Source organism: Anolis sagrei, chromosome 2 (assembly GCF_037176765.1).
Source record: "Anolis sagrei isolate rAnoSag1 chromosome 2, rAnoSag1.mat, whole genome shotgun sequence".
In the NCBI taxonomy this organism is placed as follows: domain Eukaryota; kingdom Metazoa; phylum Chordata; class Lepidosauria; order Squamata; family Dactyloidae; genus Anolis; species Anolis sagrei.
Genome location: NC_090022.1, coordinates 73,120,367 through 73,136,059, shown reverse-complemented (window position 1 = coordinate 73,136,059; position 15,693 = coordinate 73,120,367). Strand labels below are relative to the sequence as shown.

Genomic DNA, 15,693 nt, shown 5'->3' with positions numbered 1-15,693 from the left:
CTTTCGCATTTCCCTTTTTTGGTATGGGGATATAAGTTGATTTTTTCCAGTCTGGTGGCCATTCTTGCGTTTTCCATATTTGCTGGCATATGGTATGCATCACCTTGATGGTACCTATCCTCTAATCCTCAATTGCCCTAGCCAGCAAAGCTTAATAAGGGGGGTGGCCCTTCAGAAGATCGATGCTTTTGAACTGTGGTGTTGGAGTTTAAGCAAAGCCATTATTTATAATGGGTCCAATCTAGGCTACCTGCAATTGATAGTAAATAGTGCTTAATCCTAAAATGAGATGTTGAAGACACTGGTGACAGGACCTTCTCAGTGGTGGCCCCCAGCCTGTGGAATGCTCTCCCTAGCAAAATTAGGTCAGCTTCATCCCTCTTTTAGAAAGAAGCTCAAAACATGGTTTTGGGACCAGGCGTTTGGACAGTAGGTTTGGCAGTATTCACAATGTTTGAACTCTGACAAGGACAGGCTTTGAACTGAGTTGTCGGTTGCTAAATCAGATCTGGATCCGGCTACTTTATGAATAATAATGCTTTAATGTATTTTAATCTAATGTTTTATTTCTTGAATAATGTTGTTGTAATGTATTTTGTATGTTGTCGGCATCAAATTGCTGGTGTTGTAAGCTACCTTGAGTCTCCCTTCGAGGGTCGAGAAGGATGGGATAGAAATGTTGGAAATAAATAATAATAAATAAATATACGAGAGAGCTGTTTCCAGTCTGCCCACACCAGTGATAAAGGGTTTTAAAAGCTTCCTTTCTCCCATATGATAGTCTTTCCCTGGCTCTGCCTCACCACCCCAAGTGAGTGCTATTTTTAAAAATATAGTATACTGGGATAAAATATGTGAATGAAGGATCTAGTGTGGTCCTTGCAGGTTAGGTGACTCTTCTTGGAAGCATCTGATTAACTGCCTGGTTTAATTTGGGATTAACCAGTAGCAGTATATAAGCCTGAGCAGAGGGATATGCAATCACCACTATTGTGAGAAAGGTCCCTTCAGTTTTTCCCATAGTTACAGTCATAGATAAGGTCTGCACCATATAAAAGGAAATGTAAAGGAAGAGGATGGAGAGCACAGTCCCAGCTGCCTTGACATGAGCTTTCGTTTGGATGCTCCTGGAATAGTGCTCTTTACACTTCATCCGGTAGATGTGTTTACAGAGTGAGGCCACAACTAAGATGGAGCAAATTGAAATCATGAGAAGGGGTGAACCAGAGCCAGCAATTAAAAAGAAGATTTTAGGCACATCAACAGTACGATTCCGTAATATTTCTGTACTAATTTTTGAATTAATCATTGTCATGTTGCTTTGGACATCTCTAAGGAGAGAGAAGAACATTGAAAAAGCAATAAACAAGGAAACAACCAAAGTTCCTGCAATAAGCCGTGGTACTAGCCATGATAACTTCAGTTTGAACCAAAGGAAGAGGGAATGGGTGCTCTTGACAATCTTGAGGCAATAGAAGACACAGAGCCAAGCAGTGAACCAATGTCTGGAAAGGATCAAATAATCACTTAAAGGGTACATTATTAGATATGCAATATACATTGTGAACATGCAAAAAATATAGTCATTGATGAACATTGGAAGCACTAACAGAGTTGCCCCTAGGTTAGACAGAACCAGGCTCAGAATGAGCTGTTCACTGGAGGCAAGGCTTCTGTTTTTGTTCCATTCCCTGAGAATCACTGTAAGTATAAAGCCATTGGAGATAAGTCCACTGAGAGCCAAGTCAACAAGAGCTAGAACAAGGAGAATGAGCGGAGGTGAAGACATATTTCCTGAATGAATGTTGCAGGTTGTTTTCTGCTATAAAAAAGGCATCCACTCAGTTGATCAAAGTTGTTGAGCTGAGATGCAAAATGCAAGTAGCAGACCTGTGGGATACTTTTTAAATGTTTCAAAAATATTACTAAAAAAACCCTATGCAAAAGGTTTGGGCTGATATATAACTTCTTTCCACATGAATCAGACTATGCAAATGGTTGAGGCTGTTATCTAAATTCTTTCTACGATGCATGATACCGATACAGGCCATGGAGGTAAATATATCTGTCTCATGGTTTTCCATCAATCAGGGATGGGCTGCAAAAAAGAAGTGTTGACATAGACCATCCCTTTATCAGGCTCAGAATTTCCTCCCCAGTATAAAAAAGAGGGTGTGATATTGTGTTGAAAGGAGGAAACATCTGGAAGAAAAGAGCAAGAGGTGGCTTGTCAGCATCATTGACCTTTGCTATTTTTTTGTTCTTCTTTGAAGTGTAGAAGCACAGTGTTTCATGATGATTTTTCACCTGCTGCATTGCAGATATAACATAATTAGATTAAAATAATTTCCATATGTTTAAGGTACTGCTCCAAAGGTGGACCCTGAGTCAGGAATTTCTTATTCTTTAGACTCAGCTTGTGAAGCAATAACAAATGGAATGAGAGCTTGTCTTGTGGCCTTCCCAGACACAGAAAATGCACCTCACATGGGCATCAAATTAGGGAATCTTCCTCACTTCCTCTAAAGTACTTCTTGAACAAGGCCTTTGAGGCCATGCAAAAAAGGGGGAAAACACTGACAATGGAAACCCCAGTACTCTTTGGTGAGAGAAAGTTTTGGGGAGAGAAAGTTAAAGACCTTATAAAACCACAACTTCCAGAATTCTAGCGTATTGAACCATGGCAATTCAAGTTGTGTCAAACTGCATTTATCCTACAGTATAGATGCACTCTGCTAATGAGTTTGTAGAATCGTGATGGTCACATGATGTATCCAATAAAGTATAGATGCCTTACATGCAATGCAGTGTAATGAATCAAGGGCACACTTTGCCAAGTCTTTGATTCCTCCAAGGGGAATTGTATGTTTATGTATCTAGGAGTGTGTATAATAAATACCTTATTTATGTATTTATGTATTTATTTATTTAAAATCATTTATATTCTTACCCTGAATGGGACTCAGGGCGGAGCCCAACATACAAACAGCAAACATTCAATGCCGGGATTGATCACCCTATAATAGTACCAAAATGTCTGCTCATTTCCCACTTCATTTTTCCTGACATTCTAATATTTAAGAATGCTTAAGTGAAGTGTTTATGTAAATCAGATTATTTGATTCAACAATTAGAGTAGAGAATTTTAAAGGCCAGAAGATGATAACAGGTGATTTCAAACAGAATCCAGATTAATTGAGAAGAGGTTGCCACCATGTAAACACAGCTTTGGTTTCCAGAAGTGAAAATCAACAAATATCAATAATAATAATAATAATAATAATAACAATCTTACAAAAAAAAAAAACCTCGGCTATCAAATGTCTCAGAGATCTCACAAAATTTCACATCTGCTGTACATGGATGACCTGAAGCTGTATGGGAAAACCAAAACTGAAATCCAGTCTCTGACTAACACTGTCCGAATCTTTAGCACGGATATAAACATGGAGTTTGATTTGGACAAATGTTTGACAGTGGCACTGAAGAAGGGAAAAATCATTGAAAGTGAGGGCATAAATATGCCTAATGCCCAAGCGATAAAGTGTCACCAGCCAGAGGCCTATAAATATCTGGGCATACTATAGCTGGACAACATCAAACATGAACATTTGAAAACTGTGGTCAGCAAAGACTACATTCAATGGGTCAGAACAATTCTCAAAAGCAAGCTCAATGGAGACAACACCATCAAGGCCATAAACACCTGAGTCATACCTGTCATAAGATATACTGCTGGCATCATAAACTGGACGCAGGCAGAACTGGACAATTAGAACAGAAAAACTAGAAAACTCATAACCATTCATAATTCATTACATCCTCGCAGTGATGTTGACCGGCTCTATCTGCCTAGAAAGTCTGGTGGCAGAGGACTTTTACAAGTCAAACAAGCAGTTGAAGAAGAAAAACACACTCAGGCAGAGTATGTCAAGGAAAGCCAAGAACCTGCTTTAATTGAAGTCAATAATCGGAAACTTCTCAAAGCACAGCAGACAAAGAGTCAGTACAAGAAAACTGCACTCCAAACCAGAGCTGACAGCTGAAAGAACAAAGCATTGCATGGGCAGTTCCTTGACAAAATTGAAGGAAAAGTCGAGAAGGAGAAGACCTGGTTATGGTTCACGAATGGAATTCTGAAAAAGGAGACAGAAGAAGGCCTGATTCTTGCAGCCCAGGAGCAAGTCATCAAAACCAATGCAATTAAGGCCAGGATCGAAAAATCAGCTGGTGACCCAAAATGCAGACTGTGCAAGGAAGCTGATGAAACCATGGACCATATCCTCAGCTGTTGCAAGAAAATCACACAGACGGACTACAAAGACACAATTCTGTGGCCCAAATTATTCACTAGAACTTATGTCACAAGTACCACCTGCCAGCAGTAAAGAATAGATGGGATCATAAACCTGCAGAGGTCGTGGAAAATGAACATGCAAAAATACTGTGGGACTTTCAAATCCAGACTGACAAAGTTTTGGAACACAACACACCAGACATCACAATTGTGGAAAAGAAAAAAGTCTGGATTATTGATGTCGCCATACCAGGTGACAGTCGCATTGAGGAAAAACAACAGGAAAAACTCAGCCACTATCAAGACCTCAAAATCGAACTGTAAAGGCTCTGGCATAAACCAGTACAGGTGGTCCCAGTGGTCATTGGCACACTGGGTGCCGTGCCAAAAGATCTCAGCTGGCATTTGGAAACAATAAACTTCGACAAAATCATGATCTGTCAACTGCAAAAGGCCACCTTACTTTGATCTGTGCGCATCATTCGAAAATACATCACACAGTCCTAGACGCTTGGGAAGTGTTTGACTTGTGATTTTGTGATACGAAATCCAGTATATAGATCTTGTTTGCTGTGAAATACTGTGCTTTTGTGTCAGTAAAACAACAACAACAACAACAACAACAAAAACAACTTTATTTTTATATCCCACTCCATCTTCCCAAAGGGGGAACAATGGGGACAAACCCGAACAGCATAATAAAAATAGCGCATTAAACTATATAATGCCAACATAAAACAGAATAAAACAATAACAATATAACAAAATATAAAAGCAAAACATCAACCAACAACTAATGAGCTCTATGATAACAATCATAGCACTAAAACAAATTGATCATAATGCCTTAGTACCTGCTGGGCTTTTGGTCGGGGACCCCCCTATAGATAGAGAATCTGTAGGTTCCCTAGTCCTGCTATATATAGTGGCTATATATAGTGGCATTGATGTTTCCATTATATAAAATGGAAACATCAAAATATTTTCAATCCGAAGATGGGAAAACCCATGAATGCAGAAGCTGCATTTAATTAGTTAATAAATGCTAAAACATCTTAGCACTTTGACTGTAACTCCTGAATAATGGCTCTGTGGAAATAGGTGAAAACCATTTTCTGAAAGGTTGAATGGGACTAGATGTGAAACATGAGTGATGCTGGATAAAGGGAAGTACCTTGGGAAGTCTGATTTAGCCACTGTAGTCCACGCTCTGGTTACATCCAGTATAGACTACTGCAACGTGCTCTATGTGGGGTTGCCTTTGAAGACCAGAAGCTTCAAATGGTCCAACAGGCAGCAGCCAGGTTATTATCAGTAGCGGTGCTCAGAGAACACACCTCCTCTGCTGCGCCAAACTCCACTGGCTGCCAGTCTGCTACCAGGCACAATTCAAAGTGCTGGCTTTAGACTTTAAAGCCCTAAACGGTTCCGGCCCAGCTTACCTGTCTGAATGTATCTCTCCCTGTGAACCATCTAGGTCTTTCAGATCGTCTGGGGAGGCTCTGCTCTCGGTCCCGCCTCCTTCGCAGATGCGATTAGTGGGAATGAGAGACAGGGCCTTCTCAGCGATGGCCCCTCAGCAATGGAAAGCCCTTCCTAGGGATATTAGATCGGCCCCATCCCTCCAAACATTTCAAAAAAGAGTTGAAACCTGGCTTTTTGAGCAAGCATTTGCAAATGCAGTGTAACTGGCTAATTTAGATCCACGGAACGATTGGACGATGCAACTGGAAAATAATTTTAGTAATGAGACTCTGAGGACTTGTGTTTTATTGTTCTTATTGTTCCTATTGTTTTTATATGGTTTATATTATATGTTAATGTTTTAAATTATATTTTATGTTCTTGGGGGCATTGAATTATGCCGATTGTAAACTGCCTTGAGTTGCCTTCGGGCTGAGAAAGACGGTATAAAAATACATTAAATAAATAAATAAATGTAAAGGAAACCTGACATTTAAGGAAAGAGATTGAGCGCATCTCATGAAAAAACAGGTACTGTGCTGGTACAGCTGTACCAGGAGCTCCAATTCTATTTGCTTGGCATTAAATGTTTGTTTGCAATCCCAGGCTTGGGATTTTGCAGCAGTGTGGCTTCCTGTTATAGTTTGCAATCATAGGGCAAGCCACCTGTCAATTATAGTTAGGTTCCCTGGTCCCACCCCTTTTTGAGTTTTGGAGGGAATAGGAGCCTTTTTGAGTCAGTCCACACAGAGAAGCCTTTCGCACAGGACATAAAACGAAGAGCTCCTGTAGAAAGCTTCGTCTTCTACGGCTTGGCTGGGAGACATACAGCTTTACAGCTTGGCTGGGGTTATACAGCCCACAGCTTGGCCGAGGATCATACAGCATTACAGCTTTTTTGCTGAGGGACTTCAGCCAGCCATCACCGAAACCTGAACTCCTTTTCCCCTGGAAGTCTACAAAGCTCTGCTTGGTAAGGGTCACTTGCGGAAGCCAAACGCAGTTGGTACCGGGTGCAGGGGCTCCACGCCAACAGAGGCAAGTACAGATTGTCCAGATTAGAAGTTAAGGATTTCCCCATTAGTTAATTACAGTTAAGAAGATAGTGCCTGTTCCCAGTGAACAAGATTGAAAGAGCCTATAGACTGTTAAGAAAGCTTTAAAGTACCTGTTTGTTTTCATCAATACAGAACTTTGTTGTACTTACTTTAAGCCTCTACAGAACTTTGTTTTGGGGAGGTCCAAGGGCCTTTAATCTGAGGCAGCCCCGGCGTCCCGTTGGGCACACAGAATTTATGTCCTTTCTACAGTCATATGCACAGGCCCAGTGTGCGACAGCACAGTAGAAGACAGAGCTGGTGGCTTCTGCCACCTGGGAATAGAGAAAAAGACTTTAGAGCTACAGAACAGTGTTTAAGGGAGCCTTGTACAAGCCATTTCAAGTTTTCATTACCTGTATCCATCTGCCTGTGTCACACCCCATGTGACCAGAAGGGAGGGGCTGGCAGCCTCCTTCTTTGCTTCAAGCTCCACCTTCCTTGCAGAGGAGCCAGAAAGTCTGCAAAGTTTGCTACAATCTTCCAGTCTTTGCACAGCTATTTGCAAGTCTTCAGCCAGCAACCAGCAGATCTCAGCAAGATTGCAACATTTTGTTCCAGCCAGAAGCAAGATCTACTCAGTTAGCTTTGCAAATTTGCTTCTTTGCAAAGGCTCCAGCAACCAGCAGATCTCAGCAAGATTGCAACATTTTGTTCCAGCCAGAAGCAAGATCTACTCAGCTAGCTTTGCAAATTTGCTACTTTGCAAAGGCTCCAGCAACCAGCAGACCTCAGCAAGATTGCAACATATTGTTCCAGCCAGAAGCAAGATCTACTCAGCTAGCTTTGCAAATTTGCTACTTTGCGAAGGCTCCAGCAACCAGCAGACCTCAGCAAGATTGCAACATATTGTTCCAGCCAGAAGCAAGATCTACTCAGCTAGCTTTGCAAATTTGCTACTTTGCAAAGTTTCCAGCCAGAAGCAAGGTTTTCCCACCCTTTTGAAGGAAGCCCTGTTACAGCTTTGCCTTCTCAGATTCCTGGAAAGGGTTTTTTGCAATCGCCTTTGGCTTTTTACAGCCTTATAGCAAGAGTTTAATGTGCATTTGAATTTTTGTGTCTGCTGTGTTTTACTCTCTGCCTTAAAGTGATAAGCCATTTGTGTGTGCCAATTGCACTGTTATATTGCTTGCTCTATTTGTTGTTGTAATTGCATTTATATGCTGTTTGCTGCATCCTATTGAAATTGCATTGTTATATTGCTTGCCCTATCTGTAATATTTGCATTGATACACTGACTCCTTTATTACTGCATGCTATATCGCCTGCTCTTTGTGCTTATGGTTGCTTTTTCATATTGTGTGTTCTATTGACTGTTGGTTATTGATATACTGATTGCTTTGCTTGTCATTTTACCTGTATTGCTTTACAGTTTGGGCAATTTGCTGTCATGGCTCACATCTCAGGTTCCCCCAAAGTCTGAAGGTAAAGCTTCCCAGGGTTCTAGACACCCATCCCACAAAGCCTTAGATGCGCTTTTACAGCAGGAATCTCTGCTTACAGATAAGCTTAAAAGTGTATGGCTTTCTATTGTCGACCTCGACAGCCAGTTACAGCGTTCTGAGGATTTAGAGAAATTCCAGGACATCAAGGCAGATCTTAAGGTTTTGGTTAATAAATGGAGGTGCCTGGTCGATGAGATCACTTAGTTGCTTAGTAAAATAAACAACCAGGATGCAGATTCTAGGGCAATTCGGTTTTTGAACACTGTTAGGCGTAGAGAAGTTAGCTATGCTCATTTGTTTCATGCAGCTGACTTTGGTCCCTCCCCCAGAAGGGACAAAGAAGGTCAAGCTTCACCCGCTGGTAGTGTGATCCCTGAACTCCTTAAGCATTCCCCAAAGGTTTTAAGTGTGCAGAGCAGTCAGAAAGGCGCTTCTGCATGCAGCAAACACAGCCATCTCAGCAGGAAGTCAAGCAGAAGACGTGATTCAGCGTCCGGATCATCCATCTCCAGAAGCAGCTCCTCATCGATGGCGGCCCTTTACAACAAAGAAGCCAAGCGAATGGAGCTGCAAGAAAAAATTCTCGAGGCTGAAGCAGAGGCAGCAGCAGCAGATTTAGGCCTGGGCTTCGAGCGGGTTCAGATTGAACTCCAGGCAAAGCAGAAGTTGTCACGCATCCAACAGGAGGCAGCTCAAAAAAGGGTCCATGCCAACATCCTGGCGAAGGTGCTGCAAGGAGAGCTGTCTCAAGAGAATGTCAACCGTTTGCCAACCCCTCCAACCACGCCTCTTCTGCCAGCTCACATTGGTTTCCAAGACAGCAAGCTGGTGCATGCGGACAGCGACATCGTGCCACGCAGGCAGGCCGAGCAATTCAGGGCCAGGAGCCCACAGCCACCAACTCAGGCACCAAAGCCCAGCCCGGAAACCAGGGTTTTGCCCATTCCTGAGGCCACAGGTGTTCCCTGGAATGGACCTTCTAGGTTTCAGAAGAACTTCACCTTTACCCCTGACCAAACACCCCTTCCGTTTCTTCAAACTCCGCAGTCTCAGCTGGAGTCTCTATTTAGGAACCTGAAGAAGGATTTGAGGGACAAAGGTGTGGAGAAATTCTCTTACCGGCCAGAAGATTCCCCACTTTGAAAAAAGACTTTTCAGCGAGCCAAACAGAGTTTAAGACTCACCTCTGAGGAGCAATTGACTCTTATGATCGCCTGGCTTGGTCCAGTATCAGCTCAGCAGGTGAGAAGGATTTTCTCAGCTCTCATCAACCAACCAGATAGAGCTTTGGACACTGCATGGACGAGGCTTGATCAGCGCTACGGGTCCAGCACCCAAATCGAAGCCTCGCTCATGGACAGACTTCATAAGTTCCCAGTGCTTAAACCTAAGGACTTTAAACAGCTTTGGGACCTATCAGATTTATTGGTTGAGCTGCAGTCAGTCAGGGAAACCCACAGGTTTGCCTGCCTGGACCAACACTTGTCCCAAACTGCCATCACTCAGAAACTGCCGTACTTCTTGCAAGAAGAGTGGGGCAGAGAAGTCTTCAGATTCAAGCAGGCCAATCATCAGGTCTACCCACCATTTACCCACCTCGTGGATTTTGTTACAAATGCCGCCATGCAACTCAATGATCCACAAACGAGATTTCCAACTCTTTATGGGACTCCAAGGATTCACAGGCCCATTAAAGATCCTAAGAAACCTGCAAAGGATAGTGGCACCAAGAGAAACATCGCCGTCAAGTCCACAGAGACCAACTCATCTCCAGCTGACGCCAAGATGACGCCTAAGGATGTTTTGTGCCCACTGCATGCGAAACCCCACAGTTTGGCCGACTGTAGGGAGTTTGCCAAGAAGCCTCACGCAGACAAGGTTGAGATCTGCTTCAGGTGCTGCGGTGCAACTCCCCACCAGTCAAAGTCATGCAAAGGTACAGCACAGGTACAGTCAAAACTGATAGAGCTTGGCTCTATCTAGAGATTCCACACACACCCTTAACATAATCCCAATAATATATCTTGCTTGCACTACCAGTAGCAGTGAGAGAGTGGCTGCCCTTTGATCTGACTTCCTCCCCAGAGAGTTCTTCCTCACAACTTGATTCCCCTGTCCTCTATTCAGCTACAGCAGTGTTTCTGGGAGCATTCCAGTTTCCCTTGTGTCCCTGGGGATAACAGGAAAAATCCAACCTTTCTTTCCTGGAATGTGAGACCAGACGGCACACATTTTAGTTGACTCTTTTGCTGACTTACAACTGGGGAAGCAGAGTTAGACAAGACACTGGGGAATGGGATATAGTCCTAGGACAGAGAAGACAAGAGGCCCTTCCACATAGCCATAGAACCCAGAATATCAAGGCAGAAAATCCCACAATATCTGCCTCCAGTTCAAAGCAGATAATGTGGGATTTTATTCAGCTGTGTGGAAGTAGCCAAGGAAAGTCAGAGATGCAGATGCAGAGGAAGGGAGGGAGAGATTGGGAAGATACAAGGTGAAGCTAGAGACAAAGAAGGGAAAAGAAGGTGAGAGGTGTAGTGAGAGGATGCAAACAGCAAGAGAAGTAGGTGAGGCAAAGTATAAAGTACAAGTCAAGTACTTTCAACATTACTGTATATTAGTTATTTCATAGTTAATAGTATCAAATCTGAAACAGAGCAGCAAAAACATGCAAATTAAAAATATTCCTAATCATAATAATTTGTATTATATAAATGTCCAGATGTCAGAGTCAGGAATGTGGCAAACCTAAATGTAGGCATGTGTAAAACTGAGGTCTTAACTTATGTTTATATATCAAGTGCCACAAGGATATTATTTTTTAAAGTCTCAGGACACAGGTTTGTTTACTGCTATCTGTAGGAAGTGAAATGCAAATATGTGCCCCTGGTACAGCCTGGTAGTAACTGTATCTATTCTTGATTTGCATTCGTGTTATTGCAGGTGATGGTTCAGTGAGTGTAAGGCCAATATCTTTAATTTTTGAAAAAAATCCTATCCTTGCTGCTTTTCTGTGCCTCTACCCTTATTCCACTTTCACTACTATGGCTGCCTGCTAGTGAATTTTGTAGTTTAGTCCAGACAAGGACCTTTCTGCCTAGGCATATTAAAAGCTCCCTCCATAAGCTGCCAATCCCAGGATTTCACAGGAGGCTGTCATACCAGTCAAAGTGAGAAAAACAGCATTTTAATAGTGTGGTGTGGTAATCTCCTTTGATAAAGAAGAAAGAACATGGTAAAAATAGGGAAGGTTCCTGAACCACAAAAAGAAGAGAGCTTGAATATGATGTAGACCATTTATTTGGATAAAAAAATAACAAGCTCATGTTAAAAGAACAAACCAGGTTAAGAAAACATTGTATAAATAAAGAACAACAACATTTAAAACTGCTACTTCCAAAATGAATCCAGGCGTGACTTTTACTTTTACCAGCCTCCATTCACTTATGATTTCCATTTTATTGACCAGTCTCATACCTCTCTGCTTTCTCAACATGTTGGTTATAATTGTTTAGGTAGGCTTTTCTGTTCTCCCCTTTTCTCCCTATTCTGCTGTTCACACATTCACAGTAAGGGATTCTGGAGGCAGTTGGTGTATACCATAGACCTCATCATGTGGATGAGGTCCAGCGCCGTAATTTACCAGTCTCTGTGGCAAATCATGACAGCAGCAGGGAGACAGAAGGGTATTCCCAGTGCCTTGGCCACCAGCTGACACTTCCCCATCCCACGTGGGGAAGCGTTGCTGCTCTGCCAAAGCCCTGTTGTTCCTGATGGAACATGGGCCAACTTTTGCATTGGTGGCAGCAGCGTCCCATCATGCTGCCACCCCAGTTTGCCCACGGAGCCCCACCGGATGTTGCCATGTTAGGTTGTTGTAAGTTTTTGGGGCTGTATGGCCATGTTCTAGAAGCATTCTCTCCTGATGTTTCACCTGCATCTATGGCAGGCATCCTCAGAGGTTCAACAATACATTGCTATATGTTGTTTGATGGGCAATGTGGGGATCCATGGGCGAACCGAGGCAGAAGTGTCCTAGAACTCTTCAATTGTCCTGTGTGATAAGGAAGACACATATGTCCGTAGAACAACTGGCAAAAGTGGAATTTACTTATTTATTTATTTACATATTTATACCCTGTCTTTCTCTACCCCAAAGGGGATTCAAGTTAACTTACATATAGGCAATTTTTCAATGCTTTAAAACACATACAATTCCAATAATATTAATATTAAATTAAAATTAATATATATTAAACATTTAAAACATTCTATTCCATATTAAAATCATGTATCCATAATCATAGACTGTGGCATGTTCATAGAATGCTCCTTTCTCCACTGCATTGGTAAGTGTACGCATGACATTGCAACCAACACTGAAACTTTGTTTCTCCAGCCCTCCTTCACCATCCTCCAAATGTTGACACTATGAAACACAATTCCAGCTAAACAAAATAGAAAGATGGCTTGAAGGAGGGCTTCAGTTACAAATTTTAACGGCAACAGTTCGTCTTGATATTTTTGTCTTTTGTACATCAATTCAGAGACTCCACCTTTTAAAAAAATTATTGAGTTTCAACAAGAAAGAAAATATGCATCACCACAGCAGACAAAGAAGAAAGGACATTAATAAACCAAACAAACATTATAGTCCATTTAAATAATACAAATAAAGATACTGCTTTGGTGTCTTGACTAGAGTTTTTTTCTTCCCTTTGAGATAGAGGTTCTTTTTTAAGACCTCATCAGATGAAGGCAGAGAGACATCTACGTGGGGCTGCCTTTGACGATTGCCCAGAAGCTTCAACTAGTCCAACGGTCGGCAGCCATGTTGCTTATTGGAGCGGTGTACAGGGAGCACACAACCCCTCTATTACGCCAGCTCCACTGGCTGCCGATCAGCTTCCTGAGCACAATTCAAAGTGCTGGTTTTAACCTTTAAAGCCCTAAACGGTTCTGGCCCAAATTACTTGTCCGAACGTATTTCCTGTTACGAACCATCACGAAGTTTAAGATCATCAGGAGAGGTCTTGCTCTCAATCCCACCACCATGGCAAACTTGGTTGGTGGGGATGAGAGACAGGGCCTTCTGGGCAGTGGCCCCCCATCTGTGAAACTCTCTCCCCAGGGACATCAGGCTGGCCACCTCCCTCCTGTCCTTTAGAAGAAAACTGAAGACTTGGCTTTGGGACCAGGCGTTCAACTAGTGAATAGTGGCAAGTGGAAAGAAATCTTAGGAAACCCATGACACTGAATTAACCCAGACTTGGATTTGGATTTGGATTTGGATTTGGATTTTAGGGGAAACTGGCATGTTTGATCTAAAGTTTTAATTAATTGTTTTAATGTTTTAATATATTTGTTGATTGTTTATGATGGTGATAGCATCGGGCGGTGCTTGTTGTGAGGCTGCCCTGAGTCCTTTCTCGGGGGTGAGAAGGGCGTGATGTAAATATATGAAATAAAATTTAAAAAATAAATATCTTCTTCCTGCTTCTTTGCACTGCTCAAGCAGGCAGGCAGCAGAACCGCTGAGACAAGGAAGGGAAAGCCACGCCCTCTTACCTGTGCATTACATTTGGTGGCAAATCTCTCTCTTTTTGGTAACGTGTACTTAAAAATTCAGTGGCACAGTACACTCAGGAGTATAATAATGAACACATTGTGCAAATAATAATAATTTGCATAATATACAAATTAGACATCCTGATTTCAGAGTCAAGAATATGGCAAACCTATATCTTGGCATGCATAGGAGTTTAATCTTACATTTGCTCATCAAATTCTCCAAGGATATTTTGTTTAGTATTTTGGGACACAGATTTGTTTACTAATGTCTGTAGAAAGTAAAAGGCAAATATGTGTCCCTAGTGTATTTATTCTTGCATTCCTGTTATTGCAGCTCACAGTTCATTGAGTTTAAGGACAGTATCTCATTCTTAAAAGTTTTATCCTTGCAGCTTCTCTATGTCTCAGCCTTGTTAGAGAGAGCAGAGATAACATGGTGCCAATTGGGATAAAATCTTATACTGTACCATAAAGTGGAAGAGCAATCCAACATGTATCAACACACTTTTTATTCAGAGCAAACAACTTGTTTATGTGAAACATTAAGGTTACAAAATACTTTCATACACAGATTTTGAACTTTCTAGGGATCACTGGAATTGCATCTTCCAAAACACATCCAGGGATAGCCTTTTCTTTCACCATCCTCCATTTTCTTCAGCATGTTGGTCACAACTGTTCTTCCCTTTTCTCTCTGTTTTGATGTTTATAGATGGACAGTAATAGATTCTGGAGATGCCGATGTTTACCTTGCTTGATGCAGAAAGTAACACTTGCCTATAGAATAATTGATAAAAGCCAAATCCTACTCTGCCCATATTAATTTAATCGTATTGCTTGATGCAGACATGACAATCCAACACAACACTGAAACTCTGTGTCTCCAACCTTCCTTTCAACATTCTCAGAATGCTGAACCTGCTAAAAACCATTCCAGGTAAACAAAATAGAAGGATGGCTGGATAAGCACAAAAAGCTGTTTTCTGCCAGGAGCAATGTTAATTGGGATTATGCCTGTATTTCAATGAAATTTAAGTCTTCTTTTTTTTTTTCATTGCTCTTATGAGCCTGATTCACAGATTGTATGGTGTCAGTTAGTGCCTTCTCTTCCCTGATATTTTCATAATGGACCAAAGTTTATTTCCCATCATGTGATGATACATTTCAATTGTTTAATTATACTATTCCTTTGATAAAATTACAAAATAATTTTATCATGGCATAAATATTAAAAAGAACTTCATTTTAAAGTCAATTTAATCAATAGTTCTCTGTAAGATTTATTGTAATGGTTCTGTAAACAAAATAAAATCAAAATTGATAGGTGAAAACCATGTGAACCTCCTGAAAGACAGACATTTGTTGACTGATACCTGTGCATTTTGAAAACATGGTTTTAAACCATTCTATATATCTGTATTTATTTATTTATTTATTCATTCATTCATTCATTCATTTCTGCCCCACCTTTCTCCAACTCAGAGGCTACTCAAGGCCCTTGTGCTGTGTTAAAATTCTCCATCACACTATGGAAATCACATAAACTCACACAGGTCAAATGGATAGTTGGGCACCTTTTAGGTCAGTGGTTCTCCAGACGTTTTCACCTAGAAATCCCAGTCAGTTTACCAACTGTTACGATTTCTGGGAGTTGAAGGCCAAAACATCTGGCAACCCACAAGTTGAGAACCACTGTTTTAGGGGAAACAAAATTATACAAAGCCTCATGAGCTTCTGACGATCAAACAGAATCTATTCTTTATGGCACAGTATCATATCACCTACTTCCTACTTCCTAGCTATAATAAGTAACCCG

General features: G+C 41.5%; 1 protein-coding gene across 1 annotated transcript; it reads right to left on the bottom strand.

Moving 5' to 3' along the window:
• Positions 1 to 886: 886 nt before the first annotated feature.
• Positions 887 to 1,540, bottom strand: LOC132765601 (taste receptor type 2 member 1-like). Its single transcript, XM_060759879.2, has one exon. The coding sequence runs from the start codon at positions 1,538 to 1,540 to the stop codon at positions 887 to 889; it is 654 nt and encodes a 217-aa protein (XP_060615862.2).
• Positions 1,541 to 15,693: the final 14,153 nt, after the last annotated feature.